Source organism: Amphibalanus amphitrite, unplaced genomic scaffold (genome assembly GCF_019059575.1).
Source record: "Amphibalanus amphitrite isolate SeventyFive unplaced genomic scaffold, NRLGWU_Aamphi_draft 000197F_arrow, whole genome shotgun sequence".
In the NCBI taxonomy this organism is placed as follows: Eukaryota; Metazoa; Arthropoda; class Thecostraca; order Balanomorpha; family Balanidae; genus Amphibalanus; species Amphibalanus amphitrite.
In genome coordinates, this window is record NW_024881692.1 from 768,100 (window position 1) to 794,671 (window position 26,572).

General features: G+C 47.9%; 1 protein-coding gene across 1 annotated transcript in view; it reads left to right on the forward strand.

The window, feature by feature from the left end:
* The window catches only part of LOC122384756, a 57,538-nt gene that overhangs the window by 11,639 nt on the left and 19,327 nt on the right, over positions 1 to 26,572 (forward strand). The window contains exons 5-9 of the mRNA XM_043372470.1: positions 3,058 to 3,159; positions 4,222 to 4,347; positions 8,302 to 8,498; positions 13,945 to 14,114; positions 14,387 to 14,582. Of these exons, the coding sequence (XP_043228405.1) occupies positions 3,058 to 3,159; positions 4,222 to 4,347; positions 8,302 to 8,498; positions 13,945 to 14,114; positions 14,387 to 14,582 (791 nt within the window). The remainder of the gene's footprint in view (positions 1 to 3,057; positions 3,160 to 4,221; positions 4,348 to 8,301; positions 8,499 to 13,944; positions 14,115 to 14,386; positions 14,583 to 26,572) is intronic.

The window sequence follows — 26,572 nt, forward strand, 5'->3', positions numbered from 1 at the left end:
TTTTACTCGGAGATGAAGCTATAAATTTATCAGCGTTGTGGCGTGTTGATCAAGCAATCGTAAATAATATAAACAGTATTAAAAGTTACAATCCCGTGCTCCCCAGCAGAAGGCAAGTCGTATTTGGATGCTTTCTCTAGTGGACGCAAATTGTTTCTCGGACGTCTTAGATTTATAGCCTTGCAAATAAATCTCTGTTGGCGGTTGGCATCAGTCACTCTGAAAATAAATTGCATTCGTCGGCCGCTTATCAGAAAATCAATGATTGAAGCGCTTGCCACGAACGCTATCTTTCCTAGGTGATTCAAGCATCGTCTCGAGATGCATAAGTCCCTTATTGTACTATTTTATATCCATGGTAAAAGTGGCGAGTTATATTCCTTTCTGTTTGCCTTCTTCCCAACTTAAGATAAATGGTAAAGCAGACGACAGCTTTTGAAGCCGTTGTTACTTGTTACCAGTGGAGAACACTGACCTCTAATTGTGAGCCAATGTGAAATATCACAATAATATGATCAAGCTGGAATATGCCATTCGGTAATCTAGAAGCGCCTATGGCCTTATTTGTTATGTAACAGTTAGCGTGCTCACTTTGTCTCGTCGCGCAGCAAAATTTTCGATTCCAAGAAAAAGGTCTATTGTCTTCAAATCATGTCATTAGCTGATCTGACACTAAGCGCATTAAATGTACCAAACATATCAATAGTTCCCTCATGTTGGCTTGTAATGTTTTCCGAGATTTTTCATCGTGCAGTATGTATTACCTATGGACTTTTGAAACCAGAACCGACTATACTGGCTGTGTCTTGATTTACTGCACATTTGTTCGGACACAGAGATCTAGCGGGTGAGCCGATTTGTCATTTCGTGAACGTTTGTCTGGTCACAACGCAGGAGCTGGTTGCAGTCCAGGAGTCTTATTTGCCCCTAATAACTCAGACCAACGAGGCTACCACAATGACGAGTCTACCTGCGAACAACCTTTAACCCTCGCCGGCACGGGGGGGTTGATGCAACCCCCCTAAGGTTTTTCGCAAATAACTCGCGTAATAAGCGGCCGATCGCAACGAAACTTTCAGTACCCTCGCATTGATCAATTTTACACCTACCCTGAAAATTTCATGACCCTGACCCAAATGACCTTTGACCTGTGACCTCTTTTCCGAGACCATGTTTGGCCGGAATCGCGATTCGGCGTATGTCGTCTCGCATTAGCCGCGCGTTTGCAAGCTTTTCGTGGTTCCAAACGTTCAAACATGTGATTTGATGTTGCTCCCATACATTAGGGTGGGTGTCAAGGTCACCTGAAGGTCAGGTCAGGTCATTGACCTTTGGTGACCTCGGGTGACCTCGGTTCGCTTTTTCGAGTTTTACATGTTTCTAGGCTAGTTTTTGGAGCTGAATTCGAATTTAGCAACCATTTGAACATTTACGAAGTAGTTTTGGTGCTTTCATAACATGTTACGAAGCTGTCAGAGGCGGTTGACACGTATTACGAATACCCGTCACAACCCCTACCGGTTGACCTGACCTGACCTGACCCGACCTGGTCTAAATGCTTAAAGACATCATTTCTGATCAAAACTAATACGATATTCGTGATCAGCACCCCGGAATACCTCATAACAGCCACACTTTACGACTTTCTAACAGGTCCCGATTTTCCCGGTTTTCGGGTCATTGACCTGACCTGGAAGGTCACTCGATGACCTAGGACCTTAAAATTGGGTATCATTGGCTTCCTCTCGTGACGAGCAACACGCTCGTTTTTTCCGCGAAGCTCTAGCTCGATCAGGGGCCAAACGCGAGGGGGGTCGTACCAACCCCCCCCCCCCCTTGTGCCGTCGAAGGACGCAAAATGGCCCAGAAATGGCCTGTGCCGGCGAGGGTTAGGCCGGAAGTGACCTTCTTCAGCATCTTTTGTGAGCTGTCTTTGAAGGTCATACTCATGGTCATGATATTTAAAATTTACAAACATGTCAGTAATGCATATCTAATGCTTCCAATTTGCGTCTATTTGCGCTGGTCCTACGCTTCCTATGCATCCAAACTATGCTAAATAACACATTACAATATTAATGGCGCTACTGAATTCGCTCCATCAATCAGTGCTGTCAAACATGATAATTGTCCGTCAGAAAGTCGAACCATCAGCGGATCGCTCAGACATTAGCCATTCAGTTATAGTGTGAGCTGCAGATTTCGAACAGCACGCTGCAAACATATGAAATTTATTCAAGGTCGTTTTATTTGAATACGCTTCCTGTTGCTGTTTTCCATTCGCGCATTATCCGTGGAAGTAAGTTCACGTGTACCCTTGCTATCGGAAAGCTTTATCACTGCACAATTGTAACAGGTGCGTTGCTCAACTCAAAATAATAGGATCAGTTAAGCTAAGAACTTCAGGTGTTTTATACACCTAGCTTCCTGTTTTCAATACAAATAGGAACGCCAGGGGTACTTTTTAGTCGGGGGACTCATCAAAGTTGCTGATCGTTATCGTTTTGTGGTAATATTTCTAACATTTTTATTCACATAGTAAATCTATTACGTTATGAGTTTTACACTTCTCAGAGAAGTCTAAATGTTTTTAGAGTAATGAGCTAAAAATGTCTCTGGCTGGCTATACTTTTCCAGCGAATGATAGACATAAAATGACGTGAGAATCTTCCGCGTCTGCTCTCCAAGTCATACCATAGTCTGTTCTAACCCTCGCTCTGGTCCACAGTGTTACAGTGTGGCCTCTCCTGACTGCATTATTGTTCTGTCAGTCTATTCTGACCGTCTACGTGTTCATTATTTCAGTATGGGTTCTCCTGACTGTTATATCACTATGCCAGTCTGTTCTGACCGTCTATGTGTTGTGTTTAAGCATGGCTTCTCCTGACTGTTGTGTATCACTGTTCTGACCGTCTACGTGTTCCGTGTTATGTCTCTCCTGACCGTTGTTTCACTCTGCCGGTCTGTTCTGACCGTCCGCGTGTTTCATGTTTCAGTACAGCCTATTCTGACTGTTGTATCGCTATGGTCTGACCGTCTGCGTGTTCCGTGTTTCAGTACGGCCTCTCCTGCGGTAATGACGTCTCAGTGATTACCAACACGGTGCTGGGGACTGCCATGGTGGCCGGCGCCATCATATTCGCTCCGTTTGTGGACAAGGTGAGTTACTGATACAGTTGGACAGAAGTTTGAATGCGAGTGAGCGCTTGAAACATAACTGCAAATCATTTGGATTATCTTGAGATCATGATGTGCAACATTCGGCATGAAGATTCAATCCTAGCGCCTGCAAGTTCATGTTTGCATATTCATATAGGTGGCGGAACGGGGAGGGCACCGGGGCACCGTGCCCCCTTTGATTTTGGCATTTTAACATTAGCCCTATGAGCGTTGCATGGAAAGAATGGGACCAAAAGTCGGCAGTGCCCCCCCCCCCCCTTAATTGAAGGTGTTCGGTCGCTACTGTGCATATTGTGTTTGGCCCAAGAAGTAATAATAATGAACATGCAACGATAGCTTCATTTAAAAGTCGTTGCGGCTTAATTTACATGTCATTCAGACTTCTCTGCATAATTGGAGGCTCAATAATTGTGTGATTCAAATGGACCCGTTGTTTGTTTCGAGTCGTAGCTGCTATTATTCACTGCTTTTCTCTCGAGAGCTAGCTGGCGGTTCCGCAAGATTCATGAGTGTATTGGTGCGTTAAATTGCACTATATTATCGCTATCGGTAGTGGAGTGGGCTCATATTCGGGTCCAATTTCTAACCGCTCTCCCTGAGTGCATTCCATTGATCGCACACAAATGTCCAATGTTGCAGCGTTTGGCGTTCTGGGACTCAGTTGCCAGGAGACGAATATGCGAATTGTGTTCTGTCGGGGAAAGGTTACCTACAAAGTTCTTTTCAACACCAATGAACGGTGCTTTTTTTACTGCTTAACTTGGCAAATACATTATCACCCAACAGGAAAAACAGAACTCCCCCCCCCCCCACACACACACACCTGGCTGGCTCTACCAGTAAATGAGAGACATTCCAATACCGTAATATAGAGAGAGCAAGCGATCTCAATATTGCGTGACCAAGACCACCACATACACGCATTGAATGACATATATCCGTGACTGCCACTTATTTCCATCAGTCAATCTGGCCAAGTCTGATCATCACTCATTGAAATCTCAAACCAATGCCTGAATGACCCTGACCTCTGTTTTTCAGTACGGAAGGAAGACGCTGTTCATGATGGTATGCTGCCAGAACTGTCTCATTTCTCTCGGAATAGCCTTCGTGCGAGATATTCGCTCCTACTGGGTGCTGCGTTTTCTGTCCCGCTTCTACATAGAGGTGAGTTTTTTCTGGGGAAGGGAGAGATGAGAGAGAGAGAGAGAGAGGGAGAGAGGGAGAGGGAGAGGGAGAGGGAGAGGGAGAGAGAGAGAGGGGAGAGAGAGAACGAGACAAAAAACGAGGAGAGAGAGGAGGGAGGTAAGTGGGAGAAAAGGAGGAAAAGGAGAGAAAGGGAGTGGGGAGGGAGGGAGGAGAGAGAAAGGGAGGGAGAGAGAATTGAGAGAGAGAGAGAGAGAGAGAGAGGGGGGGAGAGAGGTTAGGGAGAGGCGAAGGGGAGGGAGGGAGAGTGAGAAAGGGAGAAGATGGGGAGGGAGACAGGGAGGGTTGGTAGAAAGGGAGGGGGAGGGATGGATCCAAACATCCAAAATATTGGTTATTTTGAATATCTAATATTTACCAGATGTGTCAAAACTCAGCTCTGATCTTAGTAAATTATCTAAGCAATCAACGCGCCCCTGAACCAAACTGGCACACGCACGCGGACCATTTTCAGCGATATCTGATGCCAAGCACCAGCCAGTGCTATCCTGTGCACTCGCCAGCCGGAGACACGCCACCCAAAAACCGGTTTCCGTCTCCGGCCTTCTTCAGGAGATGACAGGGGATAGAGATTAAAGCGATTACGACAGTGCTGGGACCCGTACCGTCCCGCCTTGACCTCATACCTTCCAAACAGCTCACTGCCCGATACCCTCACCGATACCGGCGCTCGTTACGCACTTAAATTCATAGATAGATCTGCGTTATCTTGCTGCGGGTATTCTTAAAGTGTGTGCGGTAATTAGACGTCTGGGCTGGAGTCTTACAATCGAAACGGATTTTACTTTCACTTTTTTATCCTGCCAGCTCCCATGTGTCTGAGATCGGTCAATGTGTATTGTAAGTTCATTTAACATTTTTAGGAGCATTTCCGCGACCAAACAGGAACTGACCGATTGTCTGTTTGGTCGGTGAAGACATACTGGGTGAAAATTGGTTAGTTCCTACAAAATTATCACCCTACCACGTAGTTATGCTGCCGTCTGCCGCTGCAGGAATGTAGGAAGCACCCACACCGACAGCTACAGGAGTGGTCAATTAATAAAAATGATTAAGAGGAGCATTTGACAAATCCTGTCTAGTCAGGACGACTATTTCTTATACCGAACAGTCGATTGAAAATCGTGGTTTCACTCATGATAGTACGAGGCCGATAACGTCATGAACAATTATTATCATTTTGATTTGAAGTTATTGATTGATTCGTTACTGTAACTAGACTCAGACGCGGGCTGGTTCAAGGCCATGACCTCTAACCCCACCGGAAACGCCGGGTTATAGACGGGAAGCGTTCACCCTGGCATAGCGACTGGTTTTTACTTGTACCGCTCATCGTGTCATCTGGCCCATATCGCCACCGTCTCCACTGGGTGCAGGTGATTCCCGCCGGGAAGAAATAGCAAATGCCGATGGGAGTCGAATCGGGTTTTCACTGCCGCGACCAGCTGGCCCTTGGGCTGGCCCGACGATAAGCAGTTGCAAAAACTGAGCTATTGAGGTAAAAAGAGGCTACAGGCCACAAGCAAATGTGCAACATCAAATTTTCTCCTTTTTCTCCCATATCTTTTTTATCCTTCATATTTTCGGCTCTCTTTCCCCCTCTCTCCTCTTTCTCTGTCTCTTTCTTTCCTTCCTTCACCCCCCTCTCTCTCTCTCTCTCTCTCTCTCGAAAGTAAAAAAATAGCAAAATACATTTTGTCGTACGCATGGGCTAAAATAAATTATCAAAAGTGCCCCACATCGGAATCAATAAATCTGCTCCCAACCTTCCGTGCAGGGAGCATGTCATAGATATGACATGTCATTGCCAATTAGCTGGGGCGAACGTCCTTGGGTAATCGCCATTCGGCCTCTCCGTTTTCTGGACGCACCATGTGTCTTTCAAGCGCCCCTGACTTCTCGGAATGTGTCCTCTCAAGGGCGGGAAGCGCGATTGATCTTCAGACACCATAACAGGAGGTGACTTGGTGCTTCACTTCACGGGAGATGGGACTGGATGATACGGAACAGCTTTGACGTTTGGAAGTGGATATTGGTTTAGGAAAAGCACGCTTGTAGAAGTGGCGTTTTTTCGCCTTCATCCTTCTACTCGTATTTCCCATATTTATGATAATTGGAAAATGCATTAAAATACAAATGCGTCATTTCGGATACCTTGAAGCACTTGTATTTAAACACGGTCATCCTCAGAAATCCGTACAATCGAAACGATCACGCGCTGCCGGCTGTAAACATGCTCACAAATAAGCAGTTTGTTGAACGACCTGTCTAATGTTTATCGAATTGTAATGCGCTTATCCATCTTATCCAGCCATCCATCCGAAAAAGAGTTCTTGCCAGCATCATTCATGTTTTCTAGTCTCATCCCTTATCAGAATATGTTGTCCAGCATCCATGCAGTAATAGCCCACCCATTTCCGGGTAAAACGTTCCATAGATGCCACATTACCTACATCTCCTCTTAGGCATGTTGCGTTCGCTGCCGGCAGCGTATCGAGAAATTCTGCTTGGGCACTCCCCGGGATTATGCAAATGCGCGCTCTGTCTGCGGCGCGGCGGTGGGCACTGTCCGGGTACGCGGCTCCGGATTACTCGAGGGTCACGGACAAGGAGAGAACAGTCTGACTGCAGACAGACTGAGCAGACAGACTCATTAGACAAAATCACCAGGCAGACTGCGCAAATTGCTGACAGGGCCACAGAATTACCAATCAGACTGAGCAGACTGAGCAGTGAGCAGACTGCCAAGAGAACGATCAGACTAACTCATCAGACAGGATGACTAAACGGGCTCACCAGAGTGACCAGATTGCGGACAGGCTCAACACACTGACCAAACTTCCGACAGACTTACTAGACCACCGGCAGAATGGCTACACCGCAGTCAGACAACTGACAGACTGAGCAGACCGTGCAGACAGACTCAGCAGGCAAACTCACCAAACTGGCAGACTGAGCACACCGGGGCAGCCTCTCCTAACTGAGCCAGATTTGGTAACATCTATGCTGTCCACATTGGTCCGCGCATATCCATGTAGAAAATAAAATTCTTGGCGACGTCCATATACGACGACATTAAGACAAGATAAACATTTTGCATGCCTAGCAGTTGGCAGCACCTAAGCCTCAACCAGTACTGCCAAATCCTAATCACAGCACTTTGCTGTAGGATTGGGTCTAACCAACTCGTCGGCGTGATTCCTAAACGGATGGGGGTGGATGAACTCTAAACGGAGTGACGTTGGGCTAAATCTGAGAAGGGAAGCTTGCAAACTATTTTGCAAAGCGGATCGATTATTGAAATCGGTAGGTAAAGTATGCCTAATTTAGCTCTTCTGTCTGAACCTTATGTACAGAGGAAGATGGGGCCAAGTGCCGAACTCGTTTTTAAGCAGTTACATACATGATCATGGAGCTGGGCTTTTTGACACGTCGCATTAGGATCTTGAAATGAAGAACGTGCTAATTTTATTTCCACCATGTGTGCTGTGGACACTGTATTCCGAAGTAGATTTAGCCTCCACAAAAACGTACAAGTATTTTTAGAAGCCGGTTGTCGACAAGCAGCATAGTATCGCTTAGCATGCCTCCTCATGGCTGTGTTCGGCCTTTTGCGCCTCCTTTACCCCGTCTCCATTCTCCCAGGATATGGAGATCGCCCTGCGCATGCTGGCCATGGTGCACATCTTTACCCGTCTCTATCCCCCAGGGTGTGGAGATCGCCCTGCTCGTGCTGTCTGTGGTACACATCTTTACCCGTCTCTGTTCCCCCAGGGTGTGGAGATCGCGTTACTCGTGCTGGCAGTGGTATGTACACGTCTTGACCCGTCTCTATCCCCCCAGGGTGTGGACGAAGAGACCGCCCTGCTCGTGCTGGTAGTGGTACACGTCTTGACCCGTCTCTATCCCCCGCAGGGTGTGGAGATCGCCCTGCTCGTGCTGGCCGTGGAGATGGCGCCCTCCAAGTCTCGCCCGATCGCGCCACTCATCCTATACGTGGCCTACGCCATCGGCCAGATCCTGCTGAGCCTGCAGGCCATGCTGTTCCGCTCCTGGTGGAAGCTGCAGCTGGCCATCAGCGTGGAGAGCATCCTGCTCATACCCTTCTCGTGGTGAGTAGCTTTGAATTTGTAGCAGAAGTGCGTTTAGCTTTGCATCCTGCTCATACTCTTCTCATGGTGAGTAGGTTAGATTACTTTGCAGCGGGATTTAGCTGTGCTTTCTGCTCATTCTCTGATTCTGCTGAGTTACTTTTATTCTGGAACAGAGGTTAACGGCTTTGGTGAGCTTTTGTTTCACGCTCTTTGGATGAAACGGAACTTAAAGGAAATAGTTCACTTTCACAAAATTATTTTTCTTTGCAACGATTTATTATTTTTTATGTTCAAAATAATCAGCAAAGAACATAAAACCTTTTTATAACAAAAGATTTTTTTTCTATATTTTGATATAGGAAGAACTTTTCAGTTTCTTTAAGGCACACGCGATCCAGTATGAAAAGAGCATGGGTCCCGAAATTTCTTCAGAAACAGAGAAATTATCGCAGCCACCGGCATTTGGGCGATCTGCTCGATCTGATAATGTTCCCCTGAATGTCCTAATTGATCAGTACGAGAATTTCTCTAGAGTTCTCGTAGATAATTTGAAGTTCTCTGAATAATTTTCGGGACCCATGCTCTTTTCATACTGGATGGAAATATATGCAAGGCACACATCCTCAACGCAAGACACCTTTTTCGGGACGAGAAATAGAATATCTTTGCCTAGGGTGATCGTTGGGCTGTAAAAGCTCCTGATTTATGCTCGTCTCAGCCCAAGCTACGGAACTGCTATTCCAGTTCAAAACCCATGTTAAAAAGTGAACTATTTCCTTTAAATACGTGAAGAATCATTTACCTTTTCCTCGAAATTGTTTTTACATTTTCGAGGAAAAGGTCAATGATTCTTCACGTATTTATTCTCGCTATGTTCCTCGCTAAAGCACTTCACACCATTAATTTCATCGAAACGGAACTTAATTGGAGTGAGCTTTGTTGTCTAGTGTGTGTGCTGAAAATGTTAAATTTATTCTGAACTCTGAAACAGCGTAATAAATGTCAGCGTTTGTATCAGTTATTTGTTTGCGTTATACAGCTTAGCGGGTTGTTCATCTCCGTCCTGCGTAAACAATAAGACTTCGCTGGCTGCTTTACGAGCCGCGCTGAGTGTTTAACTTTGTGGCGGCCGGCTCTCGTGTTGTGTCAATGCAGACTGAATCGGGCGCCGCACTGCGTGGTATATTGGCCGGGAGGTTGATAAACGCGCGTCCTTTGTTACAATGCTAGCGGATGGAAGAAGGCTCCAGATCGTCTCGAGAGGTCGCCTTAACTCGTCTAAAAATGAATTCCGTGTAAAGACTATCTGAAAGGATGCAATCCGTTTCCGCGTCACGTTTTTAAATGTTCTGTTTCAACTTGCTTTTGTAATCGAAAAGCAGCCGTTCCTTCTCCGCTTAAAAAGTCATGTTTACCGAGTCATGATGACATTCAGCGCTGATCTAAACACCATTCGCCTTTAGCCTGCCTCATTGGCGCTACTTGGTTTGTAGATGTGAATGTTTTTCTACTACTAAGTAGGCACCCGGATCTCCAATCTCTAATAATAAAACTGAACAGTGAACAATGCTATGAAGCTTTTCTCTCATTTTTTTTTTCGCTGAGTTGGTGGACCAGCAATAGTTCTGCACCGTCCACGATAAAATGGTCCCGCTGTAAAATTTCACATCTCGTGCTCTCTCGTCGGCCACCGACCCCACTCCCTGTGGAGACCGGCCACCACAATCGACCGACCGCCACCTAACGGTACGGCGATTTAGGTTACCACCTAGTGCCAGCGGCTGTGACGCCAGAACCAAGGTTGTAAAGCGAGAACCATGCGTGGAGAAGCAAAAGCGATAGCATCTCATCTTTAAAGCAGTTGCCTCTCTTTTTCACATCTCAGCTCTGAGACCCTAATAGATTCTGATGGAGGGAGGGGCTTAGAGCGTCGCGGGGCGAAAGTTTCCGCGTGTCAAGAAGTTTGGGCGTGGTGAGTTGGAAATAAGGAAAACCGTCAGAGTTTTACTGGGGAATGGAGAATGAATCGGGATTATAGACGGTGCGTCTGGGAACAGCCAGGCAATGAACCGCTCAGATCCGCGGATGGAACGCCGCGTGCGTTGCTACACGCTCCTCGGTATAGTTTTTGTGCGCTGGCCATGGCCGAGCAGTCTGCTATCTCAGCGCACAGGGAGGCCTTTGAGATTCCAGACAAGATAAAAACATGGGTTTTTATAGCACATACGCCAGATACTGCCGCGCTGGTAGCATCGACAGTTGTCGCTTTAAATCACCCTAATCACTACCGCCTTCATAAGCTCTCAACGCTAGGGTCTCTGTCATAATTTTCCTCAAGTTTGTTCAACCTCATAATTCAACTACCCACCCAACTGGTATCGCGAACCAGGTGACATTGGCCAGCCAGTTTGTGAAATTAATTATGAAACCCTGTTTATCTTCTCTTGGTGACAAAAACGTGTCTAAGTTTCTATCTCGTGACTGTCAGAGATTGTCAAGCTCCAAGTTAACCCGTCGCCCGTATACTGGCCTTTTTCACGGCGTGTTACCTGCTGAATGCTAACTTCTGTCTGGCGTACTGGCCCGTTTTTATTTCTCTCTACAAATTAATTAGCGCCTAAATTCATGACTTTATCTGTGGCCTTGACAACACGCTAAACAAAAACAAGACTGGTCCCTGCCGTCTTTTGAGACTGGTCCCTGCCAAAGACTGGTCCCTGCCGTCTTTTGTCAACCTAGTTGTCCTCCAGTAAAGCAGGTTTGTATGATCTCCTGTTTCACAAAAAGTCTCCTGGGTGCTAATCTGATAATTATTCGGATAAAAACTACAGCCGATGCTGACAGAGTTGACGGAGGCTGCGCTCGGGGTAAAAATATCGAGCGAGCACATGTTTCCTCATGAGTCCACTCTGCTGTGAAGTTCGTGGCATTTAAAGATCCTGTCTTTACCAGTAACAACTGGCTTCTTTACAATTTTCTGGCTCTTTTCTGTCATCCGCCTTACCACTTATCTACTGTTCGTTCTTCCGCAGTACAGGGTGTCCCATAAGTTCGTTCTCACCTAAATGTTACGTTTTTAGGTTCTCTTGCTTAAAGGCACGCTGAAATTGGTTCGTTACTGGGCTAACGTGGTTGCCATGGCTGGTAGAAATATGCTCCACAGTAACTAATTTCTGTAGACAAAATAGTTTTTGCTAGAGAGCCCGTTTCCTACACAGACGGCTAACGCCGCAACATAAAGGTCTCCAATACGGGTACATACGTCTCGGTATTTAGTCAACACGTGACCATTCGCGACGATTGAGGGTGAGTGAGGCCTACCAGTCTGTAGACAATGTCCATCGCTAACTGGACGCACAGTTAGCAAGTGACACCGATGATTTGTCGGGAGTCAATAATTGCAACTTTATCCTCTTTTTTGTCAGCTCTCAGGAGTGAGCCATGTGGCCAAAACTGTGTGGCACCAAAGTGGCCATCAAAAAGGTCAAAGGGTTAGAAAGTTGGTAAACAGACTTTTCAGGATGGATTACCAGCTGCCTAAGAGTGTTCTTTCGGGGTACATAACTCAAGGTGACTTAACCCTCGCATGTGTAGGGGGGGGGGGGGTCGGATGGACCCCCCCCCCATGGTTTTTCGCGAATAACTCGCGTAAAAAGCGGCCGATCGCGACGAAACTTTCAGTACCCTCGCATTGATCAATTTTACACCTACCCTGAAAATTTCATGACCCTGACCCAAATGACCTTTGACCTGTGACCTCTTTTCCGAGACCATGTTTGGCCGGAATCGCGATTTCGCGTATGTCGGCTCGCACTAGCCGCGTGTTTGCAAGATTTTCGTGGTTTCAAACGTTCAAACATGTGATTTGATGTTACTCCCGTGTGTGTCAAGGTCACCTGAAGGTCAGGTCAGGTCATTGACCTTTGGTGACCTCGGGTGACCTCGGGTCATTTTTTCGAGTTTTACATGTTTCTAGGCTAGTTTTTGGAGCTGAATTCGAATTTAGCAACCATTTGAACATTTAAGAAGTAGTTTTGGTGACTTTGTAACATGTTACGAAGCTGTCAGAGGTGGTTGACACGTACTACGAATACCCGTCACGACGCCTACTGGTTGACCTGACCTGACCTGACCCGAGCTGGTCTAAATGCTTCAAGACATCATCTGTGATCAAAACTAACACGATATTCGTGATCAGCACCCCGAAAAACCCCTTATCAGCCACACTTTACGACTTTCTAACAGGTCCCGATTTTCCCGACTTTGGGTCATTGACCTGACCTGGAAGGTCAACCAATGACCTAGGACCTTAAAATTGGGTATCATCGGCTTCCTCTCGTCACGGGCAACACGCTCGTTTTTTCCGCGAAGCTCTAGCTCGATCAGGGGCCAAACGGCAAGGGGGGGTCCAACCGACCCCCCCCCCCTACACATTAGAAGCTGGCAAACGCCGCACACATGCGAGGGTTAAGCTTTGCTTACCGGGGGGCTCAAAACAGTCAAAAACGTCTTAAAATGGCCAAACATGAGTTTCGTTATGCCTGAGGCTAAAAAGAACTAAAGGGCTGAGGACATCAACCAGGTCATCTGGACTAACTAGTTCACGTTCGAGATGAAACACCCGTCCAAACCCGAAAACAACCCCATAAGGGCGAAGGAGGAGGCCTCCGTTTCGTCCCGTTATGTTCCTATGCGAAAGGCCAAGGTCACGGTATTGTGGGGTTATAGGCGTCCAGACGCTGACCAGGTTGCAAATGGTGTCCCAGAAACAGCTTTGGGAAGCATAATGCTTTTCCAAGAACATCTAGGAGGAGTTTCAACCCTCAAGCTTAACTCGAACCGCGAGTATGAACACATTTATAGAGGAGAAAATGGCATCCGAGAGGTCGTAGGCCCATCTTCAGGCAAGACAGTGCATCAGTGCACAGGTCAAGCAAAGCTTAAAAGCGGTGCAAGGAGACTGTGACAGGCGTTTGTGGCAAGACCACATGCCAGGCACCTCATTGGATCAAAATTTCATAAAAATGTGTTGGTTATGCTGAAAATTAGGCTCGTCGAAGCGTAGCGCTGTTCCAGCCTCGAGGAGCTCACGACGCATGTCAAGTCAGTCTGGATTAACTTTAAGCCTGCCATGCAGCCAAACATGCCGGTTGGCATGCCGCAGCATGTGTTCATGTGTTTGCCTATTAAATGGGGAGCACATTGAGGGGTCACAAATATATCAAGACGCAATGTACTCTGTTTCACATGCAAATATAATGTGATAACGAACTTTTGAGACACCCTGTACATACACCGCCATCCGTTCTAACTTCTATCAGTTTCCTTCTGCCTGTTCTGCCACAAAATGCTGTCGTCCTCTCGACATTATCTCCTGTTGCCCTATCTACCACCTTCTACCGTTTCCCCTTCCACAGCAGTCTGCATCCTTGCCCGTTCTTGACACCCACTCTTCTACCGACAGGTTCCTGATGCCGGAATCGATCCAGTGGCTGGTCTCGATGAGACGACACCAAGAAGCTGAGAAGCTGATCCGTCTCGGGTCCAGACTGAACGGTATCATCCTTCCCAGCGACTTCAAACTGGACAAGGCTGATCATGATGACGGCGAAGGTAGCGACGATGAGGCCACAGGTCAGTCGGTAGTGGTGTATTTTGTAAATGACGTACATAGCTGATGCCCATTCTATACCCTCTATCGATGTTATTGCGCGTGAAATGTTGCGTTGAAAATATGATAACTAGAATTTGATATTCATTTGCCTCATTTACCAGCCATTAACTAATCATTTTGCGCCAGCCTTTGTCGAGGATAGCTAGAAATGGAGGTGTACGGAAAATGGGTCGCTTTGTCGTGTGTTAGAGAGGAATATAGGTAAAAATATTTTCTTATTCTCTGCTCGCAGGGAACGGTCACGGCCCTCCCCGTCGCTCGGCCGCCGAGCGGCTGCGCTCCACACAGCTGAACCTCAAGAACCGACCAGGAACGGGCGAGTACCTCCAGCACGAGTTCCACGCGCACATCGGCGAGTGGAGGAAGATCCTGGATCTGATGAAGAACCACCAGTTGAGGAGGCACTTCTTCATCGTCTCTTATATGTGGTAAGTACAGCAAAGGAGGAGGATGGGGCAGAACTGGTGTAACAGTCTCTGCGATCTGCAGTCCCCAGAGGGACGTACAGGGTGGACCAAAAAGGATGGAAACATTTTGAACTCGCATATAATATGTGTTATTGCATGCAGGTAACTGAAAATGATACCAAACGAGAGCACATTTCGTGGAAATTCATAATGACATCTCTCTCATCTGCTTTCTCTCGCTTTCAGTCTCCCACAGCAAATGTTCGAAGAGGCCACTTTTGCGAGACAGGAAAATAGCGGCCCGCCTGCCGGCTGACGCGATAGCCCGACGACACATGTCCGCTGGTATGACTCGCACAGCCTTGGTGATCACTCTCTTCAGATAAAAGAGGCCTACATAACCTTCCTTGTAGACCTGGCCCTTGAGATGACTCCACAGGAAAGGAATCCATAGGTCAGATGAAAGACAGACAGGCCAGTTCCACTTCGGTTCGAGGATGGGAGCGACAACACCGTGGCTGACGACCAAAAGCGCTACCAAGCGACGCTAAAGAAGTTGTTGAAGTAGTCCAAACGAAGTATGGCAGTCTCATGGACCTCATGTGATTCCACCCGACGGTGCGCCTCCTCACATCGCGAAACAACGCTCAAGTGGATCGAGAACCACGTTGGTGACCGGCTGATATCCCGCAGTGCCTGTCGGAACTGGCCTGTCTGCTCACCTGACCTGACCCCGATGGATTTTTTTACTGTGGGGTCACCTCAGGCTAGGTCTACAAGGAAGGTTCTAAAGGCATCTGTTACCTGAAGAGAGCGATCACCAAGGCTGTGCGAGTCATACCAGCGGACATGTGTCGTCGGGCTATCGCGTCAGCAGCCAGGCTGGTCGCTCTGTGCCTGTCTCGCAAAAGTGGCCTCTTCGAACATTTGCTGTGGGAGACTGAAAGCGAGAGAAAGCAGATGAGAGAGATGTCATTATGAATTTCCACGAAATGTGCTCTCGTTTGGTATCATTTTCAGTTACCTGCATGCAATAATACATATTTTATGCGAGTTCAAAATGTTTCCATCCTTTTTGGTCCACCCTATAAGTGTATGTGAAGAATCGATGACGAGTGTGTGAAAGCGCACATTTGTTTGGTGTCTTACTGTTAATTTGGATTGTGACAACTGACAAAATGGCACGCAAATCCAGACTTGCAAATGCAAGTTTGTATCAAGAGTAAGAACCACATTTAGCTGATTGGCCACATATTTAGTGGTGGAATATGGCGGTTTTGAAGCATATAGTGAAGATAACGAGATACGGAACCGCAAGTTATGTTGTTGTGCTAAGTAATCGCACTTAGAAACATTCCTAATTGACGCTAACTCTTAATCTGGTCACATATCACAGCTGCTGAGTAAGGTAACGATAATTTCATGTTTTCAACGCGATATGGGAAAAGTTACGCCTTTATGACCAATTAGCTGTTTGAGATGCCCGTATGCATTCATTTGCGGTTGGAGATTTCAGTTCCAGAGGGCCCTTCGCTCACGTCCGCGTGAGGAACGTGGAAAACATTCTGACCGCAAATGTCATGCTCAATTTCCCGGTATCTAAAGTATTACGGTGTGTCACCGCTAAATGCTACGGTGGAAGGCGCAGAAAACGGGTTTTATGTTTTCAATCCGCAGACACAGCGCTTTTCCCGGTAGCTTCGATAGACGAAGGGGTCGGAGTTTCGATTCGACTTGTCTTGTTTACCATCGCTTTGAACTCACAAAATGGACTGTACAGTGACGTTTTACTTGCCGAAAACACAGTCATGAATTCGTTTTCACAGGTAAACCAATTTAAAATCTGTGTATTGCGCGTACGTCGTATAATGCGCGTTTTTACGCTTCCCATTTTTGAAAGCCCTTCGTCAAAATTTACTCACTGTTATGTTCAGCAAATAGTAATATAAATTATAAATATGTGTTCGCTGCTGCAATATTAAAAACTTTTGTATGTAAGAGAGCGACAAGAAATTCGGCGATGACATCTTTATCAAATCACAAGGTGTAACGCCAACACATCAGAACGTCGCTCATCTTTCTCTCCCTCGCTAAGAATCCTCACACTCACTTTTTCAAATGCATCGCCCTCTCCTCTCCAATCCGCCCGGACATCTGTTTCCAGCGTCCCGTCGCGTCCGTCGTCGGCTGTGTATTTGTCAGAAGCTCTGTCTCTGACACTAGCAGACTGGCTGTACGGAATGGGCAGCTCCTCGCCGCAGCTCAGAGCTCGCTCGTCCGGCGGTCGCGTCTGTTGTTCCTCTGCCGCTCGACGGGGAGCGAGGCCGGCCCGCCGTGACGTCCCTCCCGTCGGAACTGACAGCCGTCGACCCACATTTGTCCCGACAGACTGAAGTTTGGGCCATTTATTGCCGCCGGCTTTCAGCGACAGAAAGGATTTGGACAAATATGGAAGATGGCCGAGATTGTGTCATTTGCAGGATGGCAAACGGGAGTAAGAGTTGGGGTTCAAAGTCAGCAAATATGCCTCGGTGATTGAGAGCATGACGCTGCATTGCCCTGAAATTTCTGGAGGTATCGAGGCGTCGAGTTTCTTAAGAATGTGCTCGAATAGTTTTTAAAACAGTTTTGTTAGTTTTATTCCATCACGAAATGTTTACAGAAAAGCACAAAAGAACAAAAAAATATGTTGGCCATTGTTATCAATTTCCGTCATTTTCATCACTTCCAAACAGTTACCTCGGTCCTCTCTCAGCCCGGCTGATTTCGCCAAGACAATCTGCCCTGAATGATAAAAGCCTTATATAGTTGACTCTGTACAATACTGCTCATACCTGAGCAGCATATCGATGCTGAGCAAGAATCGACCAACAAAGAAAAGGCTCAAGTCAGCAGTTCTCGTCTTGTGAGTGATTTTAGATAGAAAATCACTCATCCAAGTCACACATGTAGCCACTGGACGCCAATTACACCTGTCGAAGACCTTCACGGGTGTCGGCTCCATGGCCTTATTCGTTACCCCGCGGGCGTTCCTCAGCGCTTGGTGCGATGACGGGCACCCTAATCTATCAGACACGCAGCAGTCGGCCCGGAGCAGATGCGTTCACCCACCGGCGAGAATAGTAACGACTTCCCTGTCTTCTCTTCCTAGTATTGGTCCTTCCCTGTCCAATACCACGAGCGGCTCGGGTCTCTATGGCCGCAGGGGCTACCTTGTTTGGAGTGTGTGATGTATGGGCTGGAATAAACGTCGCCGAAGGCTGGTCTCAGTCCGTGGCGCTTTTCGGAATCTATTGGTTCGCAGAAAAGTCAGTAGTTGATTGTTTATACTTTGATAGATGGATGTTATTACGATAAGTACACTCGGGGGCAGATTGATGTTCCACAACTCTTTATCCACCGGGTTCCTATGGCTCAGCATTGGCAGCAGCCGCCTGGTAACGGTAGACTGTGCCGCTTCACTTACTTGTCAAGCGGCACAGCCTACCCACACCGTATGACACTGGTCTGGGTCGGTGTCTGAAAGGTGATGTGGGCCGCCTGTGACGTCAGCGCAGCGGTGAGGGCCGGGCCCGGAGGCATGGCTCTGGGCGGCGCAGCGCGGCGGCCGGCTGGCGAGGGCTGGGGAGTGAGGTGGGGTGGAAGCATGGACCATCGCGCGGCTGGGCGAGCGTAGTTAACTTTCGCGTCTCCATTTGCCAATTATTCTACCTATCAATTGCAAGCGCTAAAGCATTTGTTAAAATGCCCTATGCCCAAGACAGCGCCTATCATTTACTTGCCATGCGTATTACGAAGCACTTAAAGCGTGGCAATGGGACAGCCGATAGAACTTGTCACCCGTGCATCGAGGTGCGGAGCTATATTTTGCATAACATGTTAGTATTGAGGCCTTGATTGAGCAGATTGGTGTCTATTGTTTCGCAAGGCAATCGTCTACGTGGGAACTAGGGGTATGGGTATAGTGCGGCAGCTAACGCCCCAATTTAAAGCGATTATTACTGTTCCTCTTATATGAGGTCGCAGCCACCAATAGCAAACCGTTCCAACCAGGAGCCAAAAAGTCGGACACTCAGGGGGGTTCGAACTTCGAACCGGGCTTCCCCCACCGGTCAGCTCACGATACGAGCGTTCATCCACTGAGCTACCGGAAATGGTCCCCGTCAGCACAAAACAAAATGACATTCACCCGCTGACCGCCAATGACAGTTTTGTGACATTTCATCGCGTTTGACCGCGGCGGGTAGTCGCTGGTCTCGGTAGCTCAGTGGATGCACGCTATAGCGTCGTAGGGTGACCGGTCGGAGAAGCCCGGTTCGAACTGTCCCAGGTGCGCAACTTATTTGCTCCTAGTTGAAACGGTTTGCTATTGGTGGCTGCGATCACACATTAACCCTCGCCCATGTAGGGGGGGGGTTGGTGCAACCCCCCCCTGAGGTTTTTCGGAAATAGTGCAAAAACGGCGGCGCGCAGCGCCGCCAAATTTTGGGTACCTTATGGGGCAAACCTTGCGCATCTTTTGATAAAAAAAATTTGACCGGGTCATGTCAGGTCACGGAGTTATGACGTCACAAAGGGAACAGCCTCCGGCCGGATTTTCACAAACTGAGTGCCAACGCCCGAGGTTTCCTGCCGGTGGTACGGACATCGGTTGATGGATCGTGATGAAACTTCCCATGCATGTTGGGGCAAGTATTGGCTATCATATGGTATAAGAAACTTGACCGGGTCAGGTCAGGTCACGGAGCTATGACGTCACAAGAGGAACAGCGTCCGGTACTATTTTTGAAAAGCGCCCGAACCACTATTTTGCTAATTCTTGTCACCTCGATGGGAATATGCAGCAATATTAGCTTCTATAGGGAGCAAATGGACCTCCCAAATCCAAAATTACAATCAGATTTCAAAAATTTAAATTTTGATTTTTCGAATTTCTGCCGCCGACTGTGACCTTGCCGACTTCCGGCGCTCCCAACGCGCCATTTTTAGAGCTAGGGAAACGAAATACATACCAAACGATAGAGAATTGATCAAGGAACACGATACTGAAGGTTTCAAGTCGATATCTCCCACCGTTTTGCCGCAATCGCCGCGGAAAGTTGAAAAAGTCTATTTTTCCGAAAAAAATTGATCTTTGACCGGTCAAAAGTAGGTCAAATGTTGACCTAGGACCAAAAAATATACCACCAATCGCGAGATCTCGGCGAGAGCAATCCGTTGGTATTTTCCGCTAAGCTCTACGACGCTCCGTTTTCAAACGCCAAGGGGGGGGTCGCACCAACCCCCCCCCCCCCTGCATGGGCGAAGGTGGCAGATCGCCGTTTACGGGCGAGGGTTAAAGGAACAGTAAAATTTGTTTAAAGTTGGGGCGTTGGCTGCCGCGCTATCCAAAAACTGCAGTTCCCACGTCTCTGGACGATTGCTGTGCGAAATAATAGACACCAATAAGCTCAATCAAGGCCTTAATAAATACCTCTTGTCTGTTATAAACAATGTAGCTCCGCAACTCGATGCACGTGTGATATAAATTCTATCGGCTGTCCAAATGCCACGTTAAAGTGTGTCGTAATGCTCATGGCAAGTATGACGATAGGCGCTGTCTTGGGCATAGGATATTTCAACAACTGCTTTAGCGCAATTGTTAGGTAGAATAATTGCCGCCTTGAGACGCGAAAGTCAACTACACTCGCTCAGCCGCGCGGCGCGATGGTCCATGCTTCCACCCTCTCACCCCACCTCACTCCCCAGCCCTCGCCAGCCGCCGCGCCGCGCCGACCCGAGCCATGCCTCCGGGCTCGGTCCTCACCGCTGCGCTGACGTCACAGGCGGCCCACATCGCCTTCCAGCCACCGACCCAGACCGGTGTCATACGGTGTGGGTAGGCTGTGCCGCTTGACAAGTAAGTGAAGCGGCACAGTCTACCGTTACCAGGCGGCTGCTGCCAATGCTGAGCCATAGGAACCCGGTGGATAAAGAGTTGTGGAACATCAATCTGCCCCCGAGTGTACCTACCGGCTACCCTCTGATTGCTAGCTTATTAGCTCTTTCCAAAGCGCTAAGCACCTTGATGATGCGCCTTATACGTAAGGGCGGTTTGTTTTCCTTTGGTTGGATTTAGTTTGGGATCTTGTTGTTTTTTTCATTTCTGCAGCTTTCAGCAGGCCTTTGCGTAATGTTTTGGTGGCGCGATATAGGTACATTTCAGCTTTGGAAGTTTTATTTTTGACGATTCGAGAAGAATAGCTTTGGGGAGAAGCAAAGAGTGAACAGCAGCCATTGCAATGACTGCCAATAATCCCGTAGTCCTGCGCCTTTACCAAGCGGTGTTCAAGCTGCGCCCATCCACGCGTTTGTCTGGCACCCCCTTCCCTCCCCGCCCCCCCCCCCCCACCGTTTTCTCCAGTATGACCGACCAAGGTCATTCCGCTCCCGGAGTCCGGAGCTCTGTGGTCACCCCGGGTCAAAGTAATCCGGGCCCGATCCGAAATTATGGACACTGCTACAATGGCCAGGCCCAATGAAAACTTTGCCGCCGGTGCCACAGCCATGTGATGACCGAGGCGCTATAGGGAGGTCCCACGTCACTAAACCGCGCTGGGTATCTGACGTTTTACTGCACCCATCTCGCTTGGGGGTGCATTCAGCGTATCTGCTTTGATCTGCATGCTTATGTGGGGATATCCAGTAGTAATGAATGATGAATATGCAGTAGCACTGCATACTCACGCCCAGTGTTCTGTGCTGAGTTTCCGTACATTTAGCAGTAAGGGATTGGGAAGATTTTGCACACTAAACATCCTTTGTTTGCTAAAATGATATATTTTGTGATAAGCTGCTCATCATTATTCGATATGCGATTCGGGTCTCTCTTCAGTATTACTATTCATATTCATTACTCCATAGCTTTGATGCTCAATGTTGAATGTAAATTTTCATTCGTATTTCAGAGAGAGGGAGAGAGAGAGAGAGAGAGAGAGAGAGAGAGAGAGAGAGAGAGAGAGAGAGAGAGAGAGAGAGAGAGAGAGAGAGAGAGAGAGAGAGAGAGAGAGAGAGAGAGAGTTGAGTGAGTGAGTGAGTGAGTGAGTGAGTGAGTGAGTGAGTGAGTGAGTGAGTGAGTGAGTGAGTGAGTGAGTGAGTGAGTGAGTGAGTGAGTGAGTGAGTGAGTGAGTGAGTGAGTGAGAAGAAAAAGAGAAGGAATGATAAAAAAGAGCAAAAAGGAAGGAAGAAAAGAATATGATAGAGGAGACAAAGGCGACGCTTTCCTTTCCATCCACCCCAACACCACCCTCATGGCACCGCCACCCTCTCCATCCAGCCAACGAGTCACTGGAAACGTGTGCGCCCGCGGGCGATCGGTGTCCCGTACTCGCAGTCACGATCGATCGGCCATTACTAACTAATCCCCCATTCCGCGGAGTCTCAGAGTTAATCACCTCCATTTTGTCCGCTGCTGTTTATCGTTTCCAGCATCTCATAACTGTCATGTCAATTTTCAGCGTCTTGTAACCTCGGAGACTTTCTGGCGCTGGTTTAATTAAACAAATTAATGTCGCTACCCATCTGCAGCAGGGTTACTCGAGTCCAAACTACCCTCCACGAGACCACCCGTGACTTTCTGTCGCCTTTTTGGAGAGGCCAGACAAAGGGCGCGCTGTTTTCCCGCCAACCCACGAGGTCAAGGACACGGGTAGCCGGCGCAGACCGGGGAAGGTCACTGGTGAATTCCCGGGGGGTCGGGGCGATGGCGGCGGCCGGGACGACACAAGACGTGATGTTATTTGGGGCATCTGACAACAGAGGTTTCGCAGAGCCGCGACCGATCGTCCTGGGACTATGGGACGAAGAACGTGGGAGGGTCGGGGGGAGGGGGCTGGGAGGATGAGAGGGAGGTACTGAGAAGTCGGCGTGCTTGTCTGCTGCCGTCACCTGATGGATTTATGGCTCGTTCGGCTGCCTCTCGCTCATTTCCTGGAACGTCTCTTTCAGTCGAAGAACAGGGTATTAGGTTCTTTTTCCTGATGGTTCTCTTTGAATGCGATGCTAGCAATATTGATGGCTATTTGATGTGTATTATGTAATATGTATGCTCAGAGCTCTCTTCATGTATTAGCTAAAAATAAATAAAAAATGGTTAGACGGTTAAGTGGTATGTTTAAGCAGGTATGTAATGTAAGTCGTAGTGACTAAAGTGGTATGTAAGTCGTCCACCCCACATTGAATGATTGGGATGGGTTGATCTGGTCACCCCTATGGCATCAGCCTGGCCCGACCTTCGGCGGCTGAACCGGGGCGCAGCGTGTGCGGGCGGGTGCCAGAGGTGGCCCTGGGTCCGCTCTGACCTCGGTCAACGGCCCGAGCCGTTGTCCGCCAGCCCGGCGGCGGGCACAGACTGCCCGGAACTAGGGAGTCTGATGGGAAATAGCCCCGGCCCACTCAGGGTTTCGCTTATCAGTGTGGGGCTCCCTGTTGGCAGACTTGGCTGGAATAGAGGGCAAGAAACTTCTTATCGCTTCACTGCAATGTCTTATTTCGTGGGATCAATAACAATTGGTGAAGCCCGATTGACCAAAGCTGCGCTTTCTGCAAGTAAGGACAGATACCGACTATGAGGAATAAGGCACAGTGTTCGCGGTTTGCCGAACTAAAGCCTTTAGGAAATGAAGCGGTAGACGGTCTACCGCTTCATTCCCTGCGAGCGAGACATCTCGGCACTTATTGTCGGGGTAGGATAGGCACAAAGCGGGGTCTAATTACAGTGGGTCTTGGGACAAACCACTCGCAACGAACGAACTCGGCTCTGGGCGCACCCGCATGCCCAATTACCATGGAGAGGCCCGACCGACCGGTTCCGACCACATTTCTGCCGTCAATGTCAGCTGAAAAAAGACGCGCTGAAAAAAAGACGCTGCCGTCAGCTGATGATCCCTTTCGCCAGCTGATGATCCGTGTGGTCAGCTGTTGATCCCGGCGGTCAGCTGTTGATCCCGGTGGTCAGCTGTTGAGCCCCTCGTCTTTGAGACCCGTCCCCTTCTTTATCTGTCCTTGAGATTTGATGATTGTCCACGTCCGAAAATGTCATCCTCTTCTTCATGTTGTTCATACATACACTATATTAATTTTTATCGAGGCTCATGTTTGCGACAACGCTTACTTACTTGTTATTCTATTGTGCGGTAGCATTGATAGGTTTTTGATAAAGGTCAAGCTTTTGACAATACCTATAGCTTTCTGATATCTACCAATATGGGCACTAGACTTAATAAAACAGCCCGTTCCCGTTGAAAATAGTAGGTACTTATACGCTGAGTGGTGGACAAAGCGACAGTGTGCTCTTGTCTCCCAACTGTGCGGTCCCCCTATCTTCGGCATAATGCATACCAAAAGCGCAATCAAAATATGATTTACTTGATCCGCTACAACACTTTTTGTTTGCCGTATATTTGTAGCAGGTACTGAATAATTCGTTCGGCATTCAATCACATGGCCCATGGGGTGCATCTATCGACAAGCTCACGATTTTGGAACCTCTCTGCTTTCTCCCTGCCTATATCCCAAGGCTTGCCTGGCCGTGCGCCTTTATTGGTGTCAGCTGCTGCTGCTTATGTTAGCTGATGCGGCGTAACGTGACTAACTTTCTGAACACAACATGTGCTTCCGCTGAAGCCGTACAGCCTCGCCAGCGTGCTGGGAGGGCCGGGTAGTGTTGAGAGGAAATTCAGCAGTCGGGGAGAAGAAGGAAGTTGTGCTGATCTGAAAAAAAATACACGTCATGAAGCGATTATTATTCAATGAGTTCACAACCGTTATGGATAGTTTATCAGGACATAATGGGCAAAAAATAATGGATCAAATGACGAAACAAAAGGCGAGTAAGTTTCAATTTACCGGAAATACGTCTCGAAGATGGAAAAACAACAACTTCTGAAAGAAATTTAATTTTTAGTGAGGAACTAACGCCAGTTTTCAGTTACCGAAAGCGCTGTCCTTTCCCGGCGGCAAGCTTTCGAAACTGACTGTCAACCTCATTCTTAAGACAGCCAACCTATTTTGCCCATTATCGGCCCATTCTACAGCTCTTACGTTGATTGATCCTTCATGAGCTCAAGGTGGTTTACAATGTTGCACGTACTCGCCATGCACTTGCCCAGAGGCCTCGAATCCAAACAAGCTGATTGGGCAGTTCTGGGAGAACACCAGACGTGAGCTTTGGTCATAGCTGAGGAAGCCGTAAGCCGAAGATAAGGCTGAGACGTGTGTAGTGTGAACCGTGCAATGTGTAATGTGCATTCAGTAGCACGGGCGTCAGATACCAATAATCGTACTGTAAGCGATGCAGATTAACCGGTTTGGGTTGTTGCTGATAATAAGAGAAGTATGGCACGTGGCTCTGTTCGTGTGCTCGTGGATCATAGATCATGCGTTTTCTGTCCATCTAGACTCTTTTTCCAAGATACCTATAAGAAACAGGTAGATCCGATGTTTGAAAGTAAAGCCCCAGTCACAAATTTGACGCACCTGTGACATTTCCTGACACCCACGTGACTATTGTATTAACTTTTGTGTTTTGCGATGTTTTGACCTTATTTAAAGTACTGAAAGCTCAAAATGTATGATTAATGTTGTTTAAAGCAGCATATTAATAATTATGTTTGTAAATTATCGATAAGCTGCTTATAGCAGGTCACGTGATTGCTACCAGATTATGTGCTCAGAAAGCATCTTTTCAACTTCGATTTTGAACAATTTTTACCTCCTTTGAGGCCAAATGATGGACGGTTTGAGGCACACGATGAAATGCTGAATCTATTGATGCCAAAATTTGTTCGTTTTTTGCATTTTTAGACTAGTATATCCTGGCTCAAACTTTGACCAGTTTGTGTGTAAACCCTATGATGAAGGGAAAACTTCACGCCCAGCAGGCGTCATTACAGTGCTGCCAAATCGTGTTTGGTGGGGGTCGCTCTTTTTCACTCCATAATTATGAAGTTCCTTAAAAAACTTTTAATCTTCAAACGTGAGCATAAGCATAGTAAGCATAGTGTAAAAGAATGCATTAACTCTGTTCATAACTTAACCGCTATCTTCCATCATAACGTACCGTTTCCGGCACTATCTCCAAATCCAAGTCCCACTTCACTCCATCTAACTCAACTTTCCTAAGACTGCTGGTCTGCAGGTTGTATGCTGGCTAATTACCTCGGCATTGCAGGCTCTTCTCCACCACATATTTCCATCGGATTTACCTGGCGTGATTCTAAAGAGAGTCCGGGTCCCTGTCTAACCATGGCTGAGCCTTACTAGCCACCCATCGATCATTCTGTCGTGCTGCTTTATAAGTACGTCAGCCGCTGAAAACCACCCCCTCTCCCCCGCGCGATTAGGGCCCGTTCCTGACTGCACCGTCGCTGAGATGGCCGTAAATCTGAGGATATATTGTCGCCGGTAACCGGCCTTGCGGTGACCGTGCGGCCTGTCCGCGGTAAAAAATCAGTGGAAAGTCGTGGCCGACCTCTGCCGAGTACGGATGCAAACCGCAAATCTTCGGTTTTCGCCGACGGTGTCTTATGCCACAGCATTCGCCTAATAATTATGTTATTGCCTTGTAGAAAATTCAATATTACCGGGCCTGAGGTAAATTAATAATTCATCTGTCCATAAAACCCCACTAAGCGACTTCTCTTTGAAGGGCAAATATCGCTCAATTCTTCCTCCCGAAACCTGACCCAAGCCGCCTAGCTAACCATGCCGCCTCCCCCCCCCCCCCCATCCTTACAAATTGGTCTCCTCCTGGCCCGCTGGCTGAGCGAGGAAAGCTGACCGATCAGTGGTCAGCGTCACGGGTCGAGCCGGTCATCAGGACCCCCCCCCCCCCGCACCCACCCTCCCCCATCCTGTTCGGTTTTCCATGAACCCCCGGGATGGATTGTCCCCTCTCTATAACGCTAAGTGCCTGTCACATTTATCACGGGATATCACTGCAGCCATTTCGAACATCTAATGGTGCAGCCCGT